The following is a 25,326-nucleotide window of genomic DNA, read 5'->3' as shown; positions in this document are numbered from 1 at the left end:
GAAACCATTGGGTTGAGGAAGCTTCAAATCTCAGCAAAGATTCCAGGCTAAAACTGGCATTTGATGTTGACAAAACATTTCAGTTAAAAGAATTCATTTTTTCTTGGCGGTGCCCCTAAGCATGCAGGGATCTTAGTTCCCCGACCAGGGATCGAACCCACGCCCCCTGCAGTGGTGGGCTGGAGTCTTAACCCCTGGACTGCCAGGAAAGTCTGAGAATTTTTTTTTTTTAATGAAGGTTTGTCCCAAGGGTGGTGGTTTTGATACAAAAATGCTTGATTTTCACTTGAGAATCTTTGGCTTTCAGAGTCTCTCCCCCCCATTTTATCACCACCTGGTGGAACCGTCTGCCATTCAGGACATTCTGGAAGTTAGAGAAGGTCCCCAGGCTCACACTGTGGTCGGCCCGGTGCTACCTCCCTGCAGCCTTCGCGGGAGGGATGCCCCGATGGTCCTGCCTCAGGTGCTCCTGTGTGGTTTGTCAGCAGAGGGCAGGTTAGCGTGCGAGCCAAAAAAGCCCAATAACCTTTTCAATTTTTAATACAATGACTCTCCCACCCTTTGTTTCTCCCTCCAGTCTGCCCCAAAAGAAGAAACAGACTGAATTTTTAAGCACATCTGGACACTGTTTTTGTAAAGCCGTTACCCTGAATTCCCAGAAGGAATGTATTGGCTCCCATCTTTCCAAGCAAAAACTGAAATGACTCCTTTGTTTATAAGTACTGTGCTTGCATATTTTAATAAATCTGTAAAGAAAGAAGTTGCACTGATGTGAGGGTCCTTAGCCAGGCCAACACATTCTCCTCTTGTCTCTCTTGAAGTCCTTGAGAGGTGCTAAAAGTTTATGATTGGTTATTTTTGGTGGGAGTGGGGAAGGGAGGAGTAAGGACTCCACGTGTCCCATTTGAAATTACTTTTTCCGCTTTCTGTGGCAGTAAGAGTGTTGCGGCAGGGGTGCTCATAGCTCTGGTTCTTCTGTTCTGCTCTCGCTACCATGCAGTGCCCTCTTGGTGAATGCCATGTAGGTACAATCAGATTATAATGTTCCAGGTCTGAGAACCCAGAGGTCTGCAATGGAATCTCTTTCCTTTATCAGATAGTGTTTGTTTTCTTCTTAGGCAAATCTTCTAGAAGGTTATTGTTGCTAAGAGAGTGAGGCTAGTCATTCTTTAATATCAGTCAACAAGATGTTGGTATGGGGTTCTTCAAGTATGGGGAGAATTTCAAAACAGTGTGAAACTTTTAAAGACGAGATAGAGAGGTATTTGCTATGTTGGTGAGCTGGAAAGTTCTTTTTTATGCCCTTAAAAATTATGCTTGTGAATTGAAGCTGTACCTTCAGGAAGACATGAGTGTAGTATGGTTAAGTTATGAGGGTCACAGTTCTGTTACTACCCAATAAATGTTCATTAGTGATAAGCATTTAACCAGTGTGGTAGTTACTGTTTCCTAGAATATGCCTTTCTCCAGACTGTTCTGGGTGTCTGGAAATAAACTCAAGAGGTGTAATATTCCTGCAGGCCTCTTCTCAGAGATGAATCAAAGTTCAGAGATAACCACATTTCAGCTTTATTCCCTTACTTTTGGGGAAAAGGTTGTTAGCCACAAAGCCAAAATTGATGCACAATTAAGCCTGGCAGTGATATGGATGTGCGCCTGTCAAACGGCCACAAGTGATGAATAATGTCCAAAACAGGATGGTCTGAAAATTAATATTTGTATTTGTGCCTTTGTGCAAAAATTTACCCTTTCCAGGAATTTTGGACAAAAAGAGTTTGCCTGAACTGAAATCTAATTTGATAACTTTGAGTTCTAGCTTATCTTTTGAACTTTTTTATTTCGTGTTGAATTCTGGGCAGTTGTCGTTTATTCTGAATCCTAGCTATTAGGTCAGTTGGTTAGCAGTATTTGGTTAAAAAAAGACCTGAGTGTTGGTTGCCTCTACATTTTTCAGATAGCATTGTTTCAAAAAACTGCCAAAAGGTTTTACTAATTTAACAGTGGCTCAAACTGTAAAGTGCTGAGCAGAAATTGGGGAGCGTCATGACTCAGGGTCCCTGTGCTCTTCTCCGTGATAACATGGGAGATTGGACGGCTGTCCTGGCAGGATGTAAAGCTCTGATCCTGTACACAAAAGTCTGACAGTGAACCAGAATCTTTTCAACGCCTTTTCCAGTGCTAATGTCACTTGTTTTTAAGTTTTCAAACATATGAAAAGACTTCCTTTAGATAGTACTTATAATATGCTTCCTACTTTATTTATTTATTTTTGGCTGCATTGGGTCTTCGTTGCTGCGCGCGGGCTTTCTCTCGTTGCGGAGCACTGGCTCTAGGCATGCGGGCTTCAGTAGTTGTGGCATGCAGGCTCAGTAGTTGTGGCTTGCGGGCTCTAAAGCTCAGGATCAGTAGTTGTGGCGCATGGGTTTAGTTGCTCTGAGGCATGTGGGATCTTCCCAGACCAGGGCTCGAACTCGTGTCCCCTGCATTGGCAGGATTCTTAACCACTACGCCACCAGGGAAGCCCAATATGCTTCCTAATTTTATAGAAAACCGGGGGATGGATCTGAATAGCAGCAAAAGACATGGGAATTTATTTATATGGAGGAGCTATTCTAAATGAGCCATCAATATTATTATTTGCTCAGGGATTTGTATAATCAAAAAGGTGGTTTTCATGCTGAAAATATCCATCTTGACATTCTTTTACATGAAACCTATTTGACGTTCTTTTTTTAAATTCTGTTTCATTCTCCTTTGCCTAATGGTCTTTCCTGGTTCCTCTTCTACTTTGCCAGCCTCACTTTTTCTATCTTCTTTTCCTTCTCACAGGCTCTAAATGTGGATAGTCCCACAAAGCCCAATTCTTGGCCCTTTGTTCTTTTTTATACCTCCTCTTAATTAGCCCATCTGTCCTTAAGGTTCTGTAGCTTGACCTCATGCATGACTTCCTGCCTTCTAATCCTGTATTGCCAAAAAAATACGGTATTATGTAGAAGATTCCCTGTCGTCACCTCACCCTCACTAAGTTTTTTTCTTAAAATAGAAAAGACTCCTTCCCCAGGGTTCTCTTTATTGCTGTAAAATCACTAATCTTCCGGGTTCCCAAAAGAGGAGCCTTCAAGTTACCTTTGCATTCCATCATCACCTCTGTATCACATTTGTCATGAAGTCCTGCCATAGTTTCTTAAAAATGCCTCTCAGACCCGTCGTTTCATCATCTCCCCACCATCGCCATCCTTCTCACCTCACACCTGTAGTTGCCGCCTCTCCTGCCTCCAGGTGTCCACCTTCCTATTTCTTCCTACAGACGTGGCTACAACACTGTTTTATTACTGTTACTTTCCTGCTCAAAATCCTTGTTTCCTTTTTTCCCCTTTTAAAAAAATTGTGGTAAAATATGCATTACATAAAATTTTCCACTTTAACCATTTTAAAGTGTTTAGTTTGGTGGCATTAAGTCCATTCACATTGTTTTACAGCCATCACCACCATCCATGTCTAGAACTTTTATCTTCCTAAACTGAAACTCTAAACCCATTTCCCCCTCCCCCAGCCCCTGGCAAACCGCTTATTTCACATTCTGTCTCCATGAGGTTGACCATGCTGGGTACCTTATGTAAGAGGAATCACATAGCATCTGTCCATTTGTGCCAAGGTCAGATTTGTAAAGATTGTTTGTAGTGAATCTGATCTTTAGGAACTTTGATGGAGAGTTGGAAAAAGCTAACAAAGGGCCTTTATTTCTGAGTCGTCTTCTTTCTGTCTTTACTATTAGTGAGCTCCGCCTGGGAGCATGGCCCTGGTTTACCCCAAGTGTAGACAGGAAAGTCAAGGTGGGTGAGAATGACTGGGGAAGATTAGAGAGGTGGAGATGTAGACTCCCACCTTGGGCGTCTGTGGCACTAATTCCAAAAGTTAGTGACATTTTTGGTCACGGAGGGAAGATAGGTGGAAATTGGAAGTGGGTGGTGCTCAGGACTCCCTTTCCTCCTTCTTAAATGCCTTCCATCTGTATTAGGGGCAGGGAATGTGGCCCATTTTGAAAATAAGAGGACTGTGTAATGAGACCCCCAGCTTTAATCCTTCCGCTTTTGTCGGTGGCACCTCCGGTCTGCAGGCCCTGGGATCTGACTCCTCCCTTTGATTAACTCTCTGATCCTTTCGGTTCATCTTTGGAAGCTGCTGTTTCACTGCCTGTTTCTTTGCTCCTCTCTACCCCGAGCCTAGCCCACTGCTACCTTGGCCTGGATTGGAGACCCCTCCCCTGCACTCCTGCCTGCCGCCTCAGGCTGTGCTCACCTCCGTAAGGATCACTCTGTTCAGGTCTTGCCAAACTCCAAGATGCAACACATGCAAAACTCAGCCCACTTGCCCATCCCAGCCCTACAGCGCCCATTCATTTGGGGTGTTTAACACGGAAGGGATGAGGGTGTGGGGTCAGTTACTCCAGCTTGCCAGTGTTCGCTCTGGCTGGTGAGGGAGGCTCCACATCATCCCTGAGGCCTAAGGGCCATTTATTGAATGTTTACCGTGCAGCCACATGCTCCTATGTCTGCATCTGCTTGAAGAGGGTCATCTCCCCATCCCCACCCACCCCAGAGCTCGACATGCCCTAGGGTCCAGCCAGAGACCTGCCTCCTCTGTGAAGACACTTCTCTGGTCTCTGGTGAGCCTTCTGTTCACTCCCCTTTCTCTGGGCTCCTGTGATTTGGAGCTCGATTGCATAACTTAGCATATTCATTCCATAAGGTGTAACACCATTGACTCTAATTTCATCTTTCTTTTAACCTTGTTTTCCAAAACAAATTGTAAACTCCTGGAGGAGCCTTATTCTCCATCACTCAAAATGGCCTTCCCAGTGTAAAGCATACCTCTGCTGATAAATTCTGGGGCTTGAGCTAAGTTTTTGAGGCAGAGATCATTCTTTCTCCTTCACACTACACGGGTGTTGTGATTCTAATCACAAAATGGAGATTACATAGCGAATGATTTTATCTCCTCAGCGTGCTCTGTAGAATCTGCCCACACTGGTGTTCTCCCAGCCACCCCGACTCTGAACAGTTGAAGCTCCAAGGTTTCCGCGTGGCTGTAATGTGACTACCACGCCTGATGAAGCTGTTGTCAACCGCTTCCTGGATTTGCCAGCATTTCCTTTTTTTTTTTTTAAATACATTTATTTATTTATTTATGGCTGTGTTGGGTCTTCGTTGCTGCGCGCAGGCTTTTCTCTAGTTGTGGCATGCGGGGGCTACTCTTCGTTGTGGTGCGTGGGCTTCTCATTGTCGTGGTTTCTCTTGTTGCAGAGCACGGGCTCTAGGTGCCCTGGCTTCAGCAGTTGTGGCCCACGAGCTCAGTAGTTGTGGCTCGCGGGCTCTAGAGTGCAGGCTCAGTAGTTGTGGCGCACGGGCTTAGTTGCTCTGCGGCATGTGAAATCTTCCTGGACCAGGGCTCAAACCCATGTCCCCTGCATTGGCAGGTGGATTCTTAACCACTGCGCCACCAGGGAAGGTGCCACCAGCACTTCCTTTTAATGTACACAGTTCTGTTATTCACATGAGACCAGCCATCTAATCATAAAATCCCCTAAATTTGTGTAATTTTCTTTTAAACATACAGGATAAAGCATAGTAATTTGGTTACCTTATAGGGCAACATTTAGGGAACCAAGGCCAACAGGCAACCTACCAAAATATGAACATGTGTGTGTGTCACCTTCTTGCTGCATCTGCCTTATTGCCTTTTCCACATACACAACTGGCTTTAGAACAGGTGAAAGGGCCTGCTTTACTACTTTTTAATAATGGCTAATTAGAGCTGGCTGGACCCTTAGAAAGAATTTGGCCCAATGGCCCTAATTTTTACCTCATTAGGATCTTTTTCCTGTTTATCCCATTAGTCCCACATGGCTCTCCCAAAAGGAACTGCATTAGCTGGTAGCGATTTATCGGAAGAAATGGTCTGTGTATTAGGATCTAACTTATGTCAAGTCAGAGTCCATGTGATACATGTAACAGAGATCGTTTGGAAGAGTCTTCAAAGTGATGGGGAGGGGAGGAGTTTGGGGGGTGCTTTTCGTTTTATTGAGATATATTGATAATTGACATATAACACTGCATAAGTTTACGGTACACGGCCTGTTGACTTGATACATTTATATTGTAGTATGATTTACAGTAGCTTTAACTGATACCTCTGTCACGTCCATAATTATCATTTCTTTTTTTGGAGTAAGAATATTGAACATCTAGTCTCTTAGCAGTTTTGAAGTATATAGTACAATAATGTTGACTAGAGAGGATTTTCATATTCTTCTCTGTACTTAAATTTCCTTTGCCTTGAACTTGTTATATTTACAAAAGTAATAAAGCCTCTTTCAAAGAAAAGCCCACTATTTTCCTAGAAACTTGAAAACCCACCGTTAGGGTTCTCTGTTTTTGAGAACCACTGAATATTGCACTCCTCACGGACAGTTGGGGAAGTGGTAGACAGGACTTGGTACCTGAGCCGGCTGTGCCTGTGTGGGACTTTTCCTCAGTGCTCCTGTGACTGACGTGGCTCCATGTCCCACAAAGCCTGACAGCTTGGCCTCACATCCACCCAGCTGCTCAGTTTGAAATCATTTTAGCCAGAACCTTTGGACCTCTCTTTTTAATTAATTAATTAATTTGGCCATGCCTCGTGGCTTGTAGGATCTTAGTTCCCTGACCAGGGATTGAACCCGTGTCCCCTGCAGTGGAAGTGCGGAGTCCTAACCACTGGACTGCCAGGGAATTCCCTTTCTTAAAAATACCTAATCACTGCTTTTAATTTTTTCTGGTAAGTCTCTGTTTCACCCTAACTTCATGATAAAATGTTACAGGCTTCTAACTGATTTCCACCATATTGCTTTGATTTTGTAAACACTTCTCCATGGGAAGGCTAATGAAGGGACAAGGTGCATTGATTTCTTCCTGTTGACAGGTCAAGGAGGAAGGTTATGTGTGCCATTTGCTTGCCTCAACCCCTTGGGGGAGTAGGAATCCGCCACCAGGGCCACTTCATCAGAAAGGAAGTGTGCACCTACCTGCTGTTCCATTTGCCCTGCCTGCCTCATATGAATTTGCTAATTTACCTCTCTACCAATCTATGCCAGGAGTCCCTGGGGAGGTAGTACAGGGAACTCTTCATTCCTGGGAACTCTGCACTCTCTCCTTCACCCACAGGGAACATTTACCTTAATCTGAAATCCACCAAGACATTGATACTTCATTTTCACTTTATTCTTTGCCCTCCTTCCCAGAATGACATTTTAGCTGTTCAAGGAAATAAAAACCAAGCTGAATAGTTTTTGGCAAACACAATTATTTCCTGGCCTAAAATCATACAGTGATTTAATTGGTATGTCGTTGTGTGTGTGTTTGCATGTGAGTGCTTTAATGGGAATTCCATGTGGTATCATTGGGAAATTAGGAAAGAGAGTCTTCTGGATTTATTGCTTATAGTTTAAGGGCAGACTGCTGGCTTCCATCCAAGAAGTAGGGAGACTTAAAGTTGCAAGGACCATTAGCATTGGAATATATCCTTCCGATTACCTACTATTTAAAAATTGGTTTGGCAAAAGGTAAAAATCACAGCCGAAGGTGAAATGATTTACTCTTTGAAACTTGTTGGGTTCATGTAAATAAGCTTGTGGGGGACTTGGCATCATGGAAGTGATAGTGTCCTTTCTCTGCTGTTACCAACATCTAATTTTTGAAGCTTGAATGAGTTTTGGTATGTCTGGAGCAGAAGTCAAAGTCGTAGATAATTCTTCATTTTGGAAAACTGCAGTTTTATTTTTTTAAAAACTTAAAAAAATTTTTTTAAATTAATTTATTTTTGGCTGCGTTGGGTCTTCACTGCTGCGTGTGGGCTTTCTATCGTTGCGGTGAGCGGGGGCTACTCATCCTCGTGGTGTGTGGGCTTCTCATTGCAGTGGCTTCTCTTGTTGCGGAGCACGGTCTCTAGGCACGTGGGCTTCAGTAGTTGTGGCGCACGGGCTTCGCTGCTCGGCGGCATGTGGGATCTTCCTGATCGAACCCGTGTCCGCTGCACTGGCAGGTGGATTCTTAACCACTGTGCCACCAGGGAAGTCCCTGGAAAACTGGAGTTTCAGATTATCCTCCATAGTGGTTCTTGGGCAAATATTTAAGAATGTATCCCAAACGTGACCTAATTTTGTGTGCTGACAACAGACACGACAGACAGGAAGAAGCAGTTGAGCAGAAGTGGGAAACTCAGCTGTTTTCTCCATCTTCTGGACACCACGAGTATGTTCCTTCCCATTCAGCAAAGGGAGGAAAAAAAGAGTAAGAATTAACCACACTGCAGTTTATTTTTTTAAAACAAAATTCAGTAAAACTGACTTGATTGCAGATGTGACTGTTGTCACCTGTGGTCCGAAAAGTGATAGAAGCTCTTAATGGGCTCCTGTGTTTAACAGCAGAAATGGTTGCCTTTTATGCTCCTACTTTCTGAAGTTCATGAGTCCCAACATATCTTGGACAAATTGTTCAATTTCTGAGTTGTAATAAATACTGCCCACAAAGGATAACAGTTGAGACATTAATTCGGAGTTTTATTTAAAACTGAGATCTTACTTCCAACCACCTCGTGCCCTATTTGAATCTTGTTTTTTAATGGCCAGTTTCCCTTGGGTCACTAAACCACTTCTTCTGTATGCCTGGTGTTAAGCTATCATGCTATCAATAAGGCAGGCAGGTGAGAGCCTGGGTGGATTTCAGGAATGCTGAAACCTCCTGAAGAATTTGCATGCGTACATGTGTGCCACAGCTCTCACCAAATCCTCAAAGACATCTGTGTCCCCACAGAAAAAGCTGGGGCCCTCTGTTGGGAGGGATGACGGGTAAATGAGAGGTTTTTAGGGATGTGGGTTGCAGCTATATAACAACTCACGCTCCCCCATTTTCAGATCTGATCAGTGATATTACTCAAACCTTCAGCACATCCTTGCATCTTGAGACCATCTTGCACTTTAGCGCATGAGCACACTTGAATGGGACACCTGTGCTTAGGGGGGGACTGAGCTGAGCGTCGAACAGCCTGGGTCTCACGTTGTCCGAGCACCGTCATCGTTGTTCGTTTTCACCCTCGTTAACGCAGGACAAGTAACACGGCCCCGGTAACCGTCAGGTACTCAGCAAATGCCAGTGACATGCTTGTAGGGGAACGGCTCTGGGAAATCGACGTGGAGACTTGATACTGCTCCCAAGGAACTCACATTCCCCCAAGTGGGGGGAACCAAGACTGTTGAGACTTGCCCCGGAGTGTTTGGTGAGCTGGAGGAGTGGCTGGGAGTGGGGGGGGGTGGGGCAGAGGAGAAGCTTGTTCACTTGCTTGTTAACATTTGAGGGTCTTTGACAAAGGAAGTCTAATGTCCTGCCCGGTCAGCCGGTGATTGCCCCCCACCCCCACCCCCGTTGTGCACAGGAAGTCAGACACTAATGATGGTAGCAAGGGGACAAAGGCGCCCAGCCCGGGAAGGGCCTAATTGCTGTGTGCGGCTCCCAGGCGGCCGGCCTCAAGCTGGTGGGGTTAGGCAGGATGCGGTAAGTGTTAACACCTGGAGCCACGCTGCTGACTTCCTGGTGCCTTTATTTTTTCACCGTGTGGCTGGGCGCGCACACACACGCACGCGCGCGCACACACTCTCTCTCTCTCTCTCTCTCTCTCTCTCTCCCTCTCCCTCCCTCTCTCTCTCTCTCTCTCTCTCTCTCCCTCCCTCTCTCTCTCTCTCTCTCCCTCTCTCTCTCTCTCTCTCTCTCTCTCTCTCTCTCTCTCTCTCTCTGCAGCTGCATCTCGGGGACATTTTGGGATGCGTTACCTAACAGACTAGGTGGAAGTGTTGGATCGGGAGGTCACAGGGCTGAGGACCAGAAGGCCTGAGTCCCCTCAATCTGCCCGTGGGGCTTGGTGACTGTTGCTTTACCTCTGGGTGAGCTGATTCCCCTCCTTTCCCCCAGGAAATCTGAGAAAGGCCAGGATCAGGAGTGATGGGAGGCACCTGCCAGCACTCAAGGCGGGTTGTGTTCTGTTTGTGTATATCTGAACCCACACCTGGAGGGGCTGGTTGGAGGGGTTGCATCCCAGGGAAGGGGGGAAGCCAAGATGCACCCCCTCATTTCTATGTGGCGTCTCTGGAATCTTTGTGTCTAAACGTGGCTTTGGACCTGGGGCCTGGAAAGCGCTCAGTGGCCTCTGGGAGCTCTGGGAATGCCCCGAAATTGTATAAGAAATGTTTCTGTGGGAAATTGGGTGAGGAATGTTTCTCACAGGATTCTTCTAGGGGTTCTAGAAACCCTTTCCCCTTAACAGCAAAGGGGTCATCAACAATTAAAAGTGAAGACATCCTGCCTTGGCAGGAGCACTGCTGGGATGGCATTAATGGCTCATTTCCGGCAATGGGCAAAGCAGCCTGGGAGCCTGAGCTTGATCCCTCCCGGAGGCAAGCGATGGGGGGTGGCCCTGAGCACAGGTTGACTGACTTGGATTTTTGCAGCCAGAGACAGGAGAGTTTAAGTAACTTATGAAAAGGGGTCTAATGTTGACTTGCTGCTTCCCTCTGTTATTTTAAGGAGGTTTTTCTGTCCAAGACCACCGTGTGGACAGAAATAATAGGCTGACAGAAGGGGTCGCCTTGCTTTATAGTGCAGCCTGTGATGTTTCGATTAGCATTAAAACCTGAAAGGGCAGCCTTCCATAATTTCCAGAGATGTGAAATCCACCTTGAAGGAAGCACATGTGTGGGGCATGCTGGGGACCTGCCTAGCTGGTGGAGGCTAGGTCCCCATGGCAACATCACAGTCCCCCATTTCTGCAGGCATTTATGCTGTAAAAGCAGAATTCCAGATGTGATACAGTATTTGGAGACTCCATCCCGGAGCCTCGGAAGCAGTATTTGAAGTCAGCACAATTCAGTGCACAATGTCTGTGTGGTCCTAAGGCTTTTTATTAGTAGTTTTGTTTTGATCCAAACATTTCCTCTGAGTTTAGGCATAACAATCATGTTTATAGCTCTAAGTTTTCCTCTGTTGTCTAATCACTATTTTGCCCTCGCGGGAAGATACTTTCTCGGGCTTCTGGAGCAAAGTCTTCGTAACTACCTTCACTGCTACGTGAGAGGGAGCCGGTAGCTGATTTGCTGTGTCTGTTCTCGGGTGGTTGGTTGTTTGCTTCCTCTTCATATCCGGTATTTACAGAAGACCAGTTAATCTGTGTCTGTGAGTTGTCTGTGTGTGCTTTTGAAACTGCAGATGGGTTGACTGTTACCTTAAAGATGCCAGTTCTTTAACATGAGGTTCTCATTTGTGTGGATGGGAGTGGTGTGTGCAGCAGAGGGGAAAGGTCTGGCTCTCCGTCCAGAGGCATGTTTTATAGCTTGCTTTTAACATTTTGAGGATTGGAAAAATCCTGTCTGTTTGCGAGTATCAGCCATGAGAGAACACACAGCCCAGATCCTTAACAGGCTCATTGGAAAAAGTACTTGGGCTTCTGCTTTGTGAAAACCAAGGTGGCTACAGAGCTTTGTTTTGTTTTTAAACACAGGAAAAAAGTTGGCATGTGTGTGTGTGTGTGTGTGTGTGTGTGTGTGTGTTTTGATATCTGGGCTTTAACTACATATGCATGCTCCAGTGGCAAGGCAATAAGAAAATTATAAAGTCTGCAGCAGGGAAGGATATATTAAAATGTATTAAATTCCATTTAGGCCACCACCATGTAGAAAAGTTGCTATCATATTGCAGTACATAAATGTATCAAATCAACACGTTGTACACTTTAAACTTACGCAGTGTTGTATGTCAATGGTATCTCAATTTTTAAAAAAAGAAAAGAAAAATTACTGTCTGAGAAACAACTCATATAAATGCCCTACCACGTCTTTGTCTTTAGTGAATGGATTTCCTTGGGGGGGGGCACCGTGGAGGAGGGTGGAATAGTGAAAAGATGCTTAGATGAAAACTAGAGCTTTCAGTTTGATAAGCAGGACACATGGTAACTTGGCATAGGTTGGCTCCATGTTAGAGGTCAGAAACAATTGTCCCTTCAGCTTTCCTTTGGAGAGCGTGAAATTAGGAACATGTGTGTGATGATTAGCAGCACGTCAGAGATGAATCATGATTATGGCTTTGGTCTGGTGCACAGGCGATGCTTTGGAGTAGTGACTTCCTACCTCCTCGAGCAAATCTCTCTAATTAACTTAAGATCTCCAGGTCTTTTGGGGCCGACATGGTAATTGCTGGTGGGAACCCACTGGCACTCCTCTAGAGCTTGTGTGTTCCCCACTAGACATCCAAGACCTCACCTCCCCAAAGCAGACAGCTGGCTGGCACCCTGCATGTCTGAAGTTGGTTGCTTCTAGATGGAGAGTGAGAGAGAACATTTCCCGGGAATGTGGAGTGAATATCTTGAGTAGATAGATCGGGCCCAAGCTGGCTTTGTGATTTATTTTCCTTGTGTTTTGGGTTTGCCAGCATTCTCCTCGGCTTGCCTCACCTGGGGCTTCTCTGCCTTGGCTGATTTTTTTTTTTTTTTTTAGCTAAAGGTTTGAACTGAAGTAAGTGGGATCTGCCTTCATTTCTGAAACCATCTGAACCTGCACGAAGTAAATGGACCCCATGTCCTGCCTCTAGCGCTCATGATGTCTCCTGGTCATAGGCAAAAACATCAGTCCCCCTATGCATTTCAAGCCTCACAGAACTGTCTGCTTTTTAGTCTCATTAACACACTGGAAACTCGAAGATGGAAGCAGTGTTATGGAAAAGAGGACGTTTGAGTTGCCCACCGTTTGAAGTAGTTACTTGGTCGGTGTGCCTTTAAAAACAAACCATCCTTTCAGTTCTTTCTGACAAATGGTCTTATTTAAATTCTCACCCAATCTCAGTTCACTAAAACTTTACTAGCTTTCTGAAAGTTCCTTAATTGATTTGAAAGCAGTCTTGTGTAGGCCTTACTGTTTGGCTTACCTTCCATGGAAAGGGGGCACTATAATTAGCACAGTCCTTTACAAAATGCATTTTTCCTAAATGGCAGTTAAGCTGTTTTGGAGCTGGATTGAAAATGTTGCTCTGGCAAGTTGGTATCTTCAAATGGCCCAGAATCCCCCAGGGTCCCTCAGGAAATTGGCCATCTGACGCCCCTCATGGTGATGCTGGCAGCTCTGTGTGGGATTCCCGCTCTGTGGCTGTCTTTGTGTCCAGGCCTTTGCTTTTTTGCCATATGGGTGGAGCATGGTGTGGGTTTTTGCCTTTTGAATTTTATTTCTTTAGAGCACTTAGGGGTTATCCTCCCCTTCCCCTTTCCAGAGTAAAAGATGTTTTCTCTCTTCTGTCCCCATTTGCTGCTTCCTTCCTTGCTCACCATAGAGAGTTCACAGCTGAGCTCCAGGCACCTGGGGCTAGCTTCTTAGCTGGCATTGGAACAAATTAAAAGCTGCCGTTAGTGCACCAAATGGGGGTAGTTAATTAACCAAGAATGTGACACCCTGAGGCTACAGCACTGGCATTTTTTTAAGTAACAGGCAATAAGCAAGTATTCTTTTTTTTTTTTGCAAGTATTCTTAATTGTCAGCTCATTAAATATCAAATCGGGTGTAGTAGGTAAGAGCTTGGAATTGTTTCCTGAAGAAACAGCTTCTGAAGCTGTTGACCAGCTTTGTGAGTTGCCTTCTCTGTGTTCCCTTATGGCGGGACCTGATTGTAAGCCCATAAGTCACCTTGTCACACCAAGCTAGGCCCTCCTGGCTTCTCTGGATATATTACCTGGCTCAATTATGCATGTATTCATTCTGACAGAAAACTGATATTTATCGAGGGCTGACTATGTGCTAGGCCCTGGACTGTGGGGAATGCCATGGTCACTTTGCCTTGAGTTTCTCCCCATCTGGTTCAACCTGAGTGCTTTGCAGAGATGGAGTCCCTGGGTTGCCCAGTTCCCACCAAGACCAACAGCAGAACACAGTCCTTAGTCTGGTGGTTGGTGCCTTCTGCCACCTTGCCCTGACCTGCACGGCTGCCTCTTCTCCCACAGTACCCCCAAGGTCTGGATGCTGGAGACAGATCATACCTGGAGATGCCAGTTCCTGTGAGCGTCACCCTGCCTATCTCACGTGTCCCCTTGTAGCACAACTCTCACCATGTTTATTAGGGCAGGAATCATAGCATAACCATTACTGCCTATGAAATAACCGTTTCAATATGTGCCAGGAAATGTGCAGAGCACTTGATATATGTCAGTCATCTCACATGGTCCCCACACCAATCCTTTCCAGGAAGCTTGATTCAAACACTTTATAGCTCTGGTGAATGAGGCTCAGAAAGGTTGAGAAGTTTGCCTAAGGTCACACAGCTGGAAAGTGGACGATTTGAACACACCTTTGGCAACTCCAAAGCCCATTCTGTTAACCACTCTTTTACTCCAGATAAGCCCCAGAGTAGCCCACAGAAACCTCTGTCAAGGACGGCAAAATCTCAAGCAGCAGCTGTCATGGTTCAGTGTTCCGTGTATGCCTGAAGCGGGGAGTGGGGTGGAAGAGCGCAGTGGCAAGTGATCAGTCTGCCCTCGGTCTGGGAGGGGAGAACGGCCGTATAAACCACACGCGTGCGCATGTGTGTGTGTGTGAGAGACGTTCATCCCATGTGGCAACTGAAATTGTGTAAGTAATTTGCTTTCAATTGCTGCTGTAATAAAAAATTACCACCAACTTAGTGGCTTAAAACACCACAAATTTATTATCTTACAGTTCTTGACATTAGAATTCCAAAATGAATCTTACGGGGTTAAAATCAAGGTGTTGGCAGGTCTGGCTCCATTTGGAGGCTCTGGGGGAGAATCCATTCCTTGCCCTTTCCCGCATCTAGAGGCCGGCCGCGTTGCTCCTCCATCTTCAAAACCCGTAGCATAGCATCTTTAAATCATTGTCTCTGTCTCTCTGCCTTCTGTTTCCATTGTCACATCTCCTTCTCTGACTCTGACCTTCCTCTCTCCCTCTTCTAAGGACCCTTGTGATTATATTAGGCCCACCTGGATAATTCAGAATACTCTCCCCATCTCAAGATCGTGAAACTTAATCTCATAGCCCCTTTGTTATGTAAAGTAACATATTCATGGGTTCTGGGGATTATGATGTGGACATGTTGCGGGGGGTGGTTGTTATTCTGTCTACCACCAAGTGTAAAGAAAACCAGTGTTCTGTGAGCCAGCCTGGACATACTGTTTCTCAGGTGGTTTCTGAGGGCTCTGGAGCAGCTGAAGCATTATTTAGGTGTGAACTGAGGACAGCCTCGTGGAGCATCTGTCTGAGGCATGTGCTGAGAAGCTGTGCACTTGACGACTTCCAAGAGCGAAAAGTCTTTACAGTACACACAGGAGCTGGTGCCTGCAATGGTGCCTCTTGCTTCCAAGCTCCAAGATCAGCCTTGGATGGTCTCTGATTTCCTGTGGAATTAGTGTTACCATTTTGCATCTACATTCACAGAAGTGCCATGCCAGTCAAATCGTGGAGGTGGATCCCTGTGCTCCCATCAAGTGAGAGTGCAGGCAGACTAATGTGTCGGGAACGGAGTGTGAGAGAGGCTAGGCTAAGGTGAGAAGCCCTCGGGGGAGCAGGCCCCGGGTGATGGGAAGGGCATTCTGGGAATATGAAGGTCTCCAGAACATGTGCTGAGCAGTCATGCAGGCCCAGACGGGGGTGGAAGGTCGGAAGGAGAGTGATTGAGAAGGTGGGCAGGGGCCACGTCAGGAATGGTCTAGGAGGTACAGGGAGCCAGCGGTGGGCTTGGAGCAGACGAATGAGGACAGATTTGCACATTAGGAGATCACCTTGGTGACCAGAGCTCCTTGAGGTCAGGCCCCGGGTCTGGTTCATGGCTGAGTGCTCTTTGGGGCTTGGATGAAGGTGGGATGCTCAGTCGGTAGTGAATGGATGCCATATGCAAGCCTCACTGTCCTTTGAGGCCAGCTCACTGGGCCTGCTTCTGAGCAGCTCCACATACATCACAGAGACCTTATTTGGAGTGATTTAGGTTCTTGTATACAGGCTGTAGCACATCTCGCTGTCTTGGGCTCCTTTCCACAATGCATTCATGGCAAGTGCCCAATGAATATCTGTTAAAAACATGTTGCAGTAGAAATACAGGGCGAACAAGAGCAAAATGAAAAGCTGACAAAGTCCTACAAGCGAGGTGATTGGTCACGAGAGTCCTACACGCCTTGGAGCATGCTATTAAATGGAGTGCATCTCCTTTTTGAAAAGTGCTTCCTCTGCATGGCTTCACGTGTCCTCCTCAAACTCCCTTCTCAGAGGAAAGTCATGCAAATTGTCTTTTAATAAAAACAGTTGAGGAGATTCACACCCAGTGGAGTGAAGTGGTTTGCCCTTGGTCCCAGCTAGAGGATGAAGGATTAAGGTACTTACCTTGGCCCCTGGATTACATTTTTGTTTCCCTCCCCTGAGACTCCCCTTTCCTCTCCATTCTAGCCCAGTTATCCTTCCCTCTCTTCAGCTTCTAGTACGTGGTGTTCTTACCCTGGGTTCATCCTTACTGAGGCGCTGCATGTGGCATTTCATACACTGTATGCTTATTTATGGCTGGCCCTTTCACCCTAGCTGCAGAGACCTTGTATGCCATCTACACTGAGAGTTCTTGGAGGGTCAGGGTGTGACTTGAGATTTGTCTGTATGCCCTGCGTGTGATCCACATACCCAGTTACTGTTCTTTGAAAGAATGAGCCACTTCGCTCCTGAGGGCAGGGATAGTGGCTGTTGTGTTCACCACTGTACCTAGGATAATGTCTGGCTCATAATAGATGGTGAGTGAATTTATATCCTGGGGGTTTGTATGGGAGGAGAAGGGTGTGGCTTGGGGCACACCCCTTGGGCATTACTGAGGGATTGTGCGGGTTTTGCATCGTCTCTTTCCTGGTCCCCAGCTGGTCGTGTTGCTCTGGTCATGGCTATCTGTAAGTTGGGCATCCTCCAGTCACACAGACTGTGGCCCCGTCCCTAAGCAGTTATGGAGGCATTTAGGGTTTTAATAAGGTAATAACACTTTCCAAAGTGTTTCCGTTCAGGTGAGGAATTCTGGAACCTTGTGTATGTGTGGAAGGGAGGCTGGAAGGAGGACAGCTGGAGAAGGAAGGTGAATCAGGAAGAAGGGGAACGGAACCCCAGTAGACCATGGGGCTAGTGCCCCGTGTTGATTGAGATTTTCTGTTACTGCTTATTCCTCACTTTAATTAGAATGATGTGTGTCCATCCTTTTCTGCACAGCTGTGCTTTCCCAAGGTCCATGTTTATCTGAGCCCAGGGATACAGTTTCAGCGGGTATGCCTGGCTTCAGGATAAGCAGCGTGAACACGCTGGTAGCATATGGATGTGCCGGGGTTGTGACCTGAGACCCTGGGCTCCATCAGAAGTGTTCTGCACATTGTGTCTTAGTGTAACAATTGCCCATTAAATACCAGACTGCCAGCATATGGTTTTCCCTAACATCCCCCTTGTTGGGTGGAAACTTCAGCTGTGTGGTTAGAATATTTTCCCATCATTTAGCATTTAAGAATTAACATTTTGGGGGAGAATTCTGCAATTAATGCTGAATGGCACATTTGCAGATTATCACAGAAACAGTTAAACCAGCGTCGGGAGATCTTTAGCTGCTCTTTCCCATGATGGATAAGTGGTGGGTCAGGACAAGGTGCGGCCAACAGGAGGATTCCGGGGCTCCCTCTGTGGATGCTGTAATTAAAATGGGAGGTCTGGCAGAGTTGTTATGCCTGCTGTTAAGAGTACAGATGGCTAAAAGCCACACCCCTAAGAGTTAGAGTTAGACGTTTCAAAGTCTTCTTCTATGATCCACCTTCTATGCTCTAAGCACAGGTATGGAGGCAGTGAAGACTTTTCTCATTAAAAGTAACAGCTTATTCCCACACTCATTCCTGGTCTTGGAATGAAAAACCTGTTTCCTTAGGCTTGAGGAATTGCCTATCTGTTATGGCTTAATAGGGCTTTTGGATGAGAGTGTCTGGTAGGCAAATTTTATAACCAATCAGTGCTCAAAGTGGATCCAACTGGAAGGGTTCCAGCTGGCAGCTCACGGTCACTCTCTCCCAGTTTTACTGTTAATGAATTATTATTTAACCCCCAAATGCAGAGCAGCCTCTGCTGCTATTGTTTCAGGGGATGTGAGTACTCCTGATCCCTGTGGCCTGGCAGTTAAGAATCTCCTGGGCTAGAGGGAGCTGGGTGGGGGGACAGAGGGGACATGGAGAGCGTGGATGTTGCTTGGTGACTGGCATGACCCTGGGTCTCTGCGATCATGTGTGCGTTTTTGACTCCGTGGGGAATTTGTGATGGAAAAGCAAATTGGCTTCACTCCTTCTCACGTTCTCCTGTTTTCCCACAGGGAGTGGGGCCGGCCAGCAGAAACAGCGGGCTGCATAACATCACCTTCAGATATGACAGTAAGTGAACGGCTTGACCGCCGAAGAATGGAGCCCTTTCAGTGATCTAAAGCTTCCACAGTCGTGCTTAATCAGGGACACTGCAGGTCCTGGAGTTGAGGGATTTTCTGAACCTGCTCAGGTTTGTCCACAGAGCTAAAGCACCTCAGTCTCAGTTAAGCAACCCCAAGTATTTCGGAGCTCGAACAGGTCAGTTGTCCTCTAAAGTGTTGAGAGAAGCTGTGTGTGGAGATCTCCCCTGATTTCCTCAGGACATAGCCATATCCTTAAGAAAAACGCAGATGCCTGTAGGGCCCAGCAGGGGAACAGTGAGCGCAGGTACCAGGTGCAGGAGTGGTAGGGACTGTGGTAAACTGGGTCGCCTGCGTCTGGTCTTAGAGGAGCACTGGCTCCTCCATTCCACCTCCTCCAGATGTGGTCTTGAGGGATGTCCCCTGAGCACAGCCGCGTGTGATTTCCAAGAAGAGTGGGAAATTTGCATTTTTTTTTCAGTATGGACATTTAACATTTTAAAAAAATAGCATTTATTTAAAAAATTTCACAAACACAGAGTGGGCCGAGTGAATCGGTCTCAGATTGGCACAGGGGTCTCCAACTGGCCATCTTTGACTTAGGCCTGGGTTCTCACCTTGTTCCCCACCTATCAGCTGTGAACTATGGCAGGTGACTCCACTTTGGCAAGCCTCAGTTTTCTCATCATGTGAAATAAAGATTAACTTCTTCCTCGGCGTCATTTTGACACTTAAATGAGGTAATGTTTATAACTGCTCATCTCAGGAGCTAGCCTTCCGTGTGCACTCAGTAATTGATATCTATTAATATTAGAAGTCATTCCAACTGGAATTAGAATCCAAGTACCTTTTTGGCCCTTTCTCTCAAGGAAGTGTGACTTTTTCTGGCTGAATTGTTTTCTAAGGGCAGGTGGGCGTGCTTTTTTCTGATTAAGCATGTAGAACCCGCCTTAGCATCTGCTTTTGTGCCCTAGGAGGTAATTATATAGAATTATGAGCATTTTAGCCTTATGAGCCATAAATTATAAGTAAAAATGTTGACAAGAAGGAGCTTGATTCATATGTAGTGACTTGACATTTGATTCATCTCTTGGAGAGTTATGAGTAAGGGCTGTAGGTCACATTGAGGCCTCTGGAATAAGCACTGCTAAAGCAGGGTTTTTGAGGTCACGTATGCAATCTAACAATTTTAAGATGCAAATATGGATGTCAAGTTCATGCCCGCAGTTGCTGACGTGGGTACTTTAAGTTAACTGATGAACTTACATGGGAAACTCAGACATTTCACGTTCATGATGTGTACATGTTCTGGGTAAATGCTATGATGCTAATGAAAGACTTGCAAGTCCATGAGACTTAATTCAGCTAAGTAAAGACATGTGTAAGGGATCTTTCTTTAGGTTAGAAAGTTAATTTCTAATATATGTTCTTGGTCCTGGTAGATCTTGTATTACATTCAAGAGTTCAGAATTTTCCGGTCAGCTGCAAACAAGTATTTGCATCTCTAATTTAATATGGGGTTTTGTGAAAGAGGATCCTTACCTATAAAACTTAAAAGTACCTTATTGTTTTCTTCATGGGACTAGATATTTGGCCCACGTGCCAATGCCTGTCCCTTGGTCATTATTTTCTTTGTAAGTCTTCAGCATTTAGTTAGAATTTAATTCACAACTCGACTCCTGAGACATCTGAAGCGAGGTTGCATTTTGGCCAAATGTCATTTGGGCATAATTTTTTTGTAATCGGAATCCAAAACGTTAGAGTTGCTAATAATTGGATCCAGGCTGTGCAAAAAACCTAGTCATTGTTTTCCATTAAAAAAGATAATTTCTTTCTCCCACAAGGAAGTTCCTGTTATTGCTCTATTGACTGGTTACTAGTTTGTTTGAAATAGCTAAGAACCAATCACCAAGTTTTCAACAAAAGTATTAAACTACAAATATCTTACTTTTCTATTCCTTTGCCATTTAACGTTACAAAGAAAGAAAATGTCTTGCCTTTATGTCAAAATCAGCTTTTACAGATCCCCTTCCCTCCTTTCACGTTGCATTTCTCGTTTCTTCGTCATGCTCTGAGTGGGGTAATGCCTGAGTAGGTTGTAATACATTGTCTTAATTTGTAGACTTTATATTTGTATAATTGTATTTACAGAAACCCAGAGAGTGCTGATTTTGGCATTAGGAATGAACAAAGGGAAAAAAATCATGATTTACTCTTGTTCATGCATCTTTTCCTAAAGCTGTTTGAGTCAAAGGTTTCTTTCATTATAGACCTCAATAAATGAAAATGTTTGTACTTTACTCGTATGGGGGGATCTTGTCTTTTTCTATTCTGGGAAGCTGGTCTCAGCTAGGATTTTTGCAGGCTGAATAGTTCTGATTCAGAACTTATTTTTTAGTCATATGCTTTGTGCTGGGGATAGAATAGCAAGAGCCCTGCGTGAGCTATCCGAGGTGGCTTTCTGGGCTGGTCACTGGTGGCATTGCAAGCCACCCAGCCGATCACTCTAGCTGCAGTTTCCTTGTTTGTTCAATGTGGGTATTAAAACAGATGTTTCAACATTTTTTTCCTATTCTAAAGTTCTCTTCTATACCCAGTGAACACATGTTGAACACTTTGAGAGTGAATTGTCATCAGAAGTAGAATTTGGTTTTATTAATTATTAACATCTTTTCAAAAGAAGAAATGCTGAAATGTCGAGGTGGCTGTTTTTGAAGAAGATGGAGTTTAGAGAAGGGAGTATGCCTTCCGTAGGAGTTAGGCAGAAAAGCAGGACACAAAGCTGAGTGAAGGGTGGAGTTTCAGAGAGGAGGCGGGTGCATTTTAGCGCATGTGTGTTGTCCTCTAATAAGAAATTTAAAAAGAAGGGATATTGTGTGCATGTCAAAAGGCTTGCAAGCATATCCGTTAGATGTTAGCAGTTACTTCTGTGTGGTGGGAGGTTATGGATGACTTCTCCATTTTTTAAATATTCTGTTGTGATTTTCAAATATCTAGTGAATATTTTTAGTCATAAAAATGGGAAATGTGTGGTATAGTTTACGGGGAGCAGGGGGACAGGCATGCAGCAGACTCACTAGGCTTCTTAGAAAATGCCTCTGAATGCTTCACCCCCAAAACACCCTGACTTCAGAGGGGTAATGAGTAGTTTTGGAATCCGATGGAAGGCCTTTTGCATCATATACTAAAGAAAGTTTTCAAGTTCAATTACTGAAAAGAAATCAAGATAAAGCAGCGTAAGAATGACAAGTTAGTGTCTGGGATTCTCCATGCACAAGTGGCGGGAACAGCCTGCAGCCATCCTGGGAGGTCCCCCCACTGGGTCTGGCTGGAAGCTTCTGGCAGCTTTTTAGGATCCTTTTTAGACTTTGAAAGTGTACTTAGCCATACTAGGTGGCACAGCTGCTGCATTGGCAGGTGGCAGTGAGTCATGTCCTCAGACAAAATCAAAGAATCGGTGGTTTTCGTCTTTACGTGGGACTGTTTGGATTTGGGGGGTGTTGTGGGTGTCTTTGATGAGGTGGTGTTTGGGAACAAAGGTTTTACCTTTGACACGCCAGTTAACATTGAAGGTGCTTTGCTTATCACGAAATCAGTTAGTCCCTTTGGCAGGTCCTAATTGGATTCTTTAACAGTCTGGCTGTGAATCACTACCCTACGAATTCACATCCTCCTATGAGTTCCTTTTTCCCAGTCACCTCGCCCTCGCCCTCGCCCTCGAGGTTTCTTCTGAAAATGAACAAACCCCATATTACTTAGCCATTGTTTTGCTTCAGATCACTCTTTAATGCTAAAAACTGATTGAACTGATGTAAATTATTATTGATTTAGGTAAAATGTCAGAGTAGTAAAAAGTGAATGCCTGATACACACACAAACTCCAGACTTTACATAATCCTCCGACCACTGTCCCAGAATTTAACTCAAGGGGAGGGGGTGGTGTTATAAATAAACCCCACTGCAGCATCTTACAGTTTTCCAAACAGCCAACCTTTGATGTTATCTGTGGGCTTTAAGGCACACGTCTTTTTAAAAAATAATTTCAGGCATGTATATAGTTTAAATTAATTAATTAATTAATCTTTGGCTGTGTTGAGTCTTCATTGCTGCGCGCGGGCTTTCTCTAGTTGCGGCGAACGGGGGCTGCTTTTTGTTGTGGTGCGTGGGCTTCTCCTTGCGGTGGCTTCTCTTGTTGCGGAGCAAGGGCTTTAGGCACGCGGGCTTCAGTAGTTGTGGCACATGCACTCAGTAGTTGTGGCGCACGGGCTTAGGTGCTCCGTGTCCTGTGGGTTCTTCCTGGACCAGAGATCGAACCCGTGTCCCCCGCATTGGCAGGCGGATTCTTAACCACTGCACCACCAGGGAAGTCCCTAGGCACACGTCTTTAGACAGAATAGATTTGGCTAACTCCGAACATGCCCTGCGTAATTTGAGAAGATGAACATGGAGAGAATAAATAAATGCTTAAATATAACTGTTCTCCTACCATATGACCCAGCAATCCCACTACTGGGCATATACCCTGAGACAACCATAATTCAAAAAGAGTCATGTACCAAAATGTTCATTGCAGCTCTATTTACGATAGCCCGGAGATGGAGACAACCTAAGTGCCCATCATCGGATGAATGGATAAAGAAGATGTGGCACATATATACAATGGAATATTACTCAGCCATAAAAAGAAACGAAATTGAGCTATTTGTAATGAGGTGGATAGACCTAGAGTCTGTCATACAGAGTGAAGTAAGTCAGAAAGAGAAAGACAAATACCGTATGCTAACACATATATATGGAATTTAAGAAAAAAAAATGTCATGAAGAACCTAAGGGTAAGACAGGAATAAAGACACCTACTGGAGAACGGACTTGAGGATATGGGGAGGGGGAAGGGTGAGCTGTGACAAAGCGAGAGAGAAGCATGGACATATATACACTACCAAACGTAAGGTAGATAGCTAGTGGGAAGCAGCCGCATAGCACAGGGATATCAGCTCGGCGCTTTGTGACCGCCTGGAGGGGTGGGATAGGGAGGGTGGGAGGGAGGGAGAGGCAAGAGGGAAGAGATATGGGAATATATGTATATGTATAACTGATTCACTTTGTTATAAAGCAGAAACTAACACACCATTGTAAAGCAATTATACCCCAATAAAGATGTTAAAAAAAAATATATATATATAACTGTTCTCATTCTCCCAACTCTCTAGACTGCACCACTTACTTGAATCCAGTGGGGAAGCACGTCATCGCCGATGCCCAGAACATCACCATCAGTCAGTATGCTTGCCACGATCAAGTGGCAGTCACCATTCTTTGGTCTCCAGGAGCCCTTGGTAAGTGGTCAAAATGGAGTCCACCATGGTGACTGGTGCCCAGTGCAGGGGTCCCAAGCGTGGTGGCCTCCGGGGCCAGGTGGGTCTTGACATGAGCAGAGCTTAGGTGTGCCTCGGCACAGACACACTTGCTACTTGGTTGTATACGCTTGCTGCACATGCATGCAGCTTCATGTTGTGCCCATGACTTGTCTTTTGTTCCCTTGGCTGTTACTGAGAGAGATGTGGGTTTGTAAAATAATAGTGTGAGAGTGATAAATGGCACTGAGGCCTTGGCCTATGTGTCTCAGCAGGTGTTGGGGCGACAGGTGACCTATCCAAGGATATAATGGCTTCAGTATCCAGCATCAGTGATCTCTGTGGCCACAAGGAGATGTGTGGGCCCAGCATTGGCACGTTGTGTGTGTTTTCAGGAAAACTCCAGTTTTCATGAGAAACCATGAAATCAACAATTTTTAAATGTTGGCAATGAATTGAATTTTTATTTAAATTGTGTGGGCTGAAAAAAGCAAACTAAAACAAACCCACAGAAAAGAGCAAACCCACATTATCTGGCCAGATCCAGATTAGGGCTCCATCTGCTTGTCCTCTTTAATGAACTGATGACACACAGGAGAGGATGCAGTGGTTGAGTATGGAACCTGGGGAGGGCCCATTTGTTCAAATGGGCCTGGGTTTGAACCCAGAATCTACCTTCGAAAAGAAGCATTTAAATCTGGCTGAGCCCCAGCTTCCCCATCTGTAAAGTGTACATGACTGCCTCTTGGTTTGTTGTAAGACTTAGAGACAAAGAGTGGATATATGTATAACTGATTCACTTTGCTCTACAGCAGAAACTAACACAACATTGTAAATCAACTATAATCCAATAAAAGTTAAAAGAAAAAAACCAAAAACAAATATTGAGGGTGGAAATGTAAAATGGCACAACCACTTTGGAAAACGTTTTTGTATTTTCCTAAACAGTTGAACATGCATTACCACATGATCCAGCCATTTGACTACTATTTATCCAGGAGAAAGGAAAGCATATGTCCATACAAAGACTTGTACACAAACGTTCATAGCAGCTTTGTTTTTAATTGTCCAAACCTGGAAACAACGTGAATGTCCATCGGCACATGAACCGATACACAAACTGGTACATTCATACAGTGGAACACTACCCAGCAATGAAAAGGAATGGAATAGTGATATACCTAACAATATGGATGAATTTCAAAGTAATTTTTCTGAGTGAAATCAGCAAGACCAAAAAGTGCATGCTGAGTGATGACACATTCAATAAAATACAAACAAAGCTTTAGTGGCAAAAAGCAGGTTGGTGATTGCCTGGGAACAGGGGTGGGAGGGCCTCTGTAGAGGCATGAGGAAGACTTGGGAGGTGATAGATAAGTTCATTATCTTGATTGTGATGACAGTTTCATGGATGTACATATATGTCAAAGTGTATGAAATTGTTCTCTGTAATATGAAGTTAATTG

At 45.0% G+C, this 25,326-nt stretch overlaps 1 protein-coding gene across 1 annotated transcript in view; it reads left to right on the top strand.

The window, feature by feature from the left end:
• The window catches only part of IL17RD (interleukin 17 receptor D), a 60,676-nt gene that overhangs the window by 21,402 nt on the left and 13,948 nt on the right, over positions 1–25,326 (top strand). The window contains exons 2-3 of the mRNA XM_060021475.1: positions 18,438–18,495; positions 23,717–23,842. Of these exons, the coding sequence (XP_059877458.1) occupies positions 18,438–18,495; positions 23,717–23,842 (184 nt within the window). The remainder of the gene's footprint in view (positions 1–18,437; positions 18,496–23,716; positions 23,843–25,326) is intronic.

Source organism: Delphinus delphis, chromosome 10 (assembly GCF_949987515.2).
Source record: "Delphinus delphis chromosome 10, mDelDel1.2, whole genome shotgun sequence".
NCBI lineage: Eukaryota > Metazoa > Chordata > Mammalia > Artiodactyla > Delphinidae > Delphinus > Delphinus delphis.
This window is presented reverse-complemented; position numbering and strand designations above follow the sequence as displayed.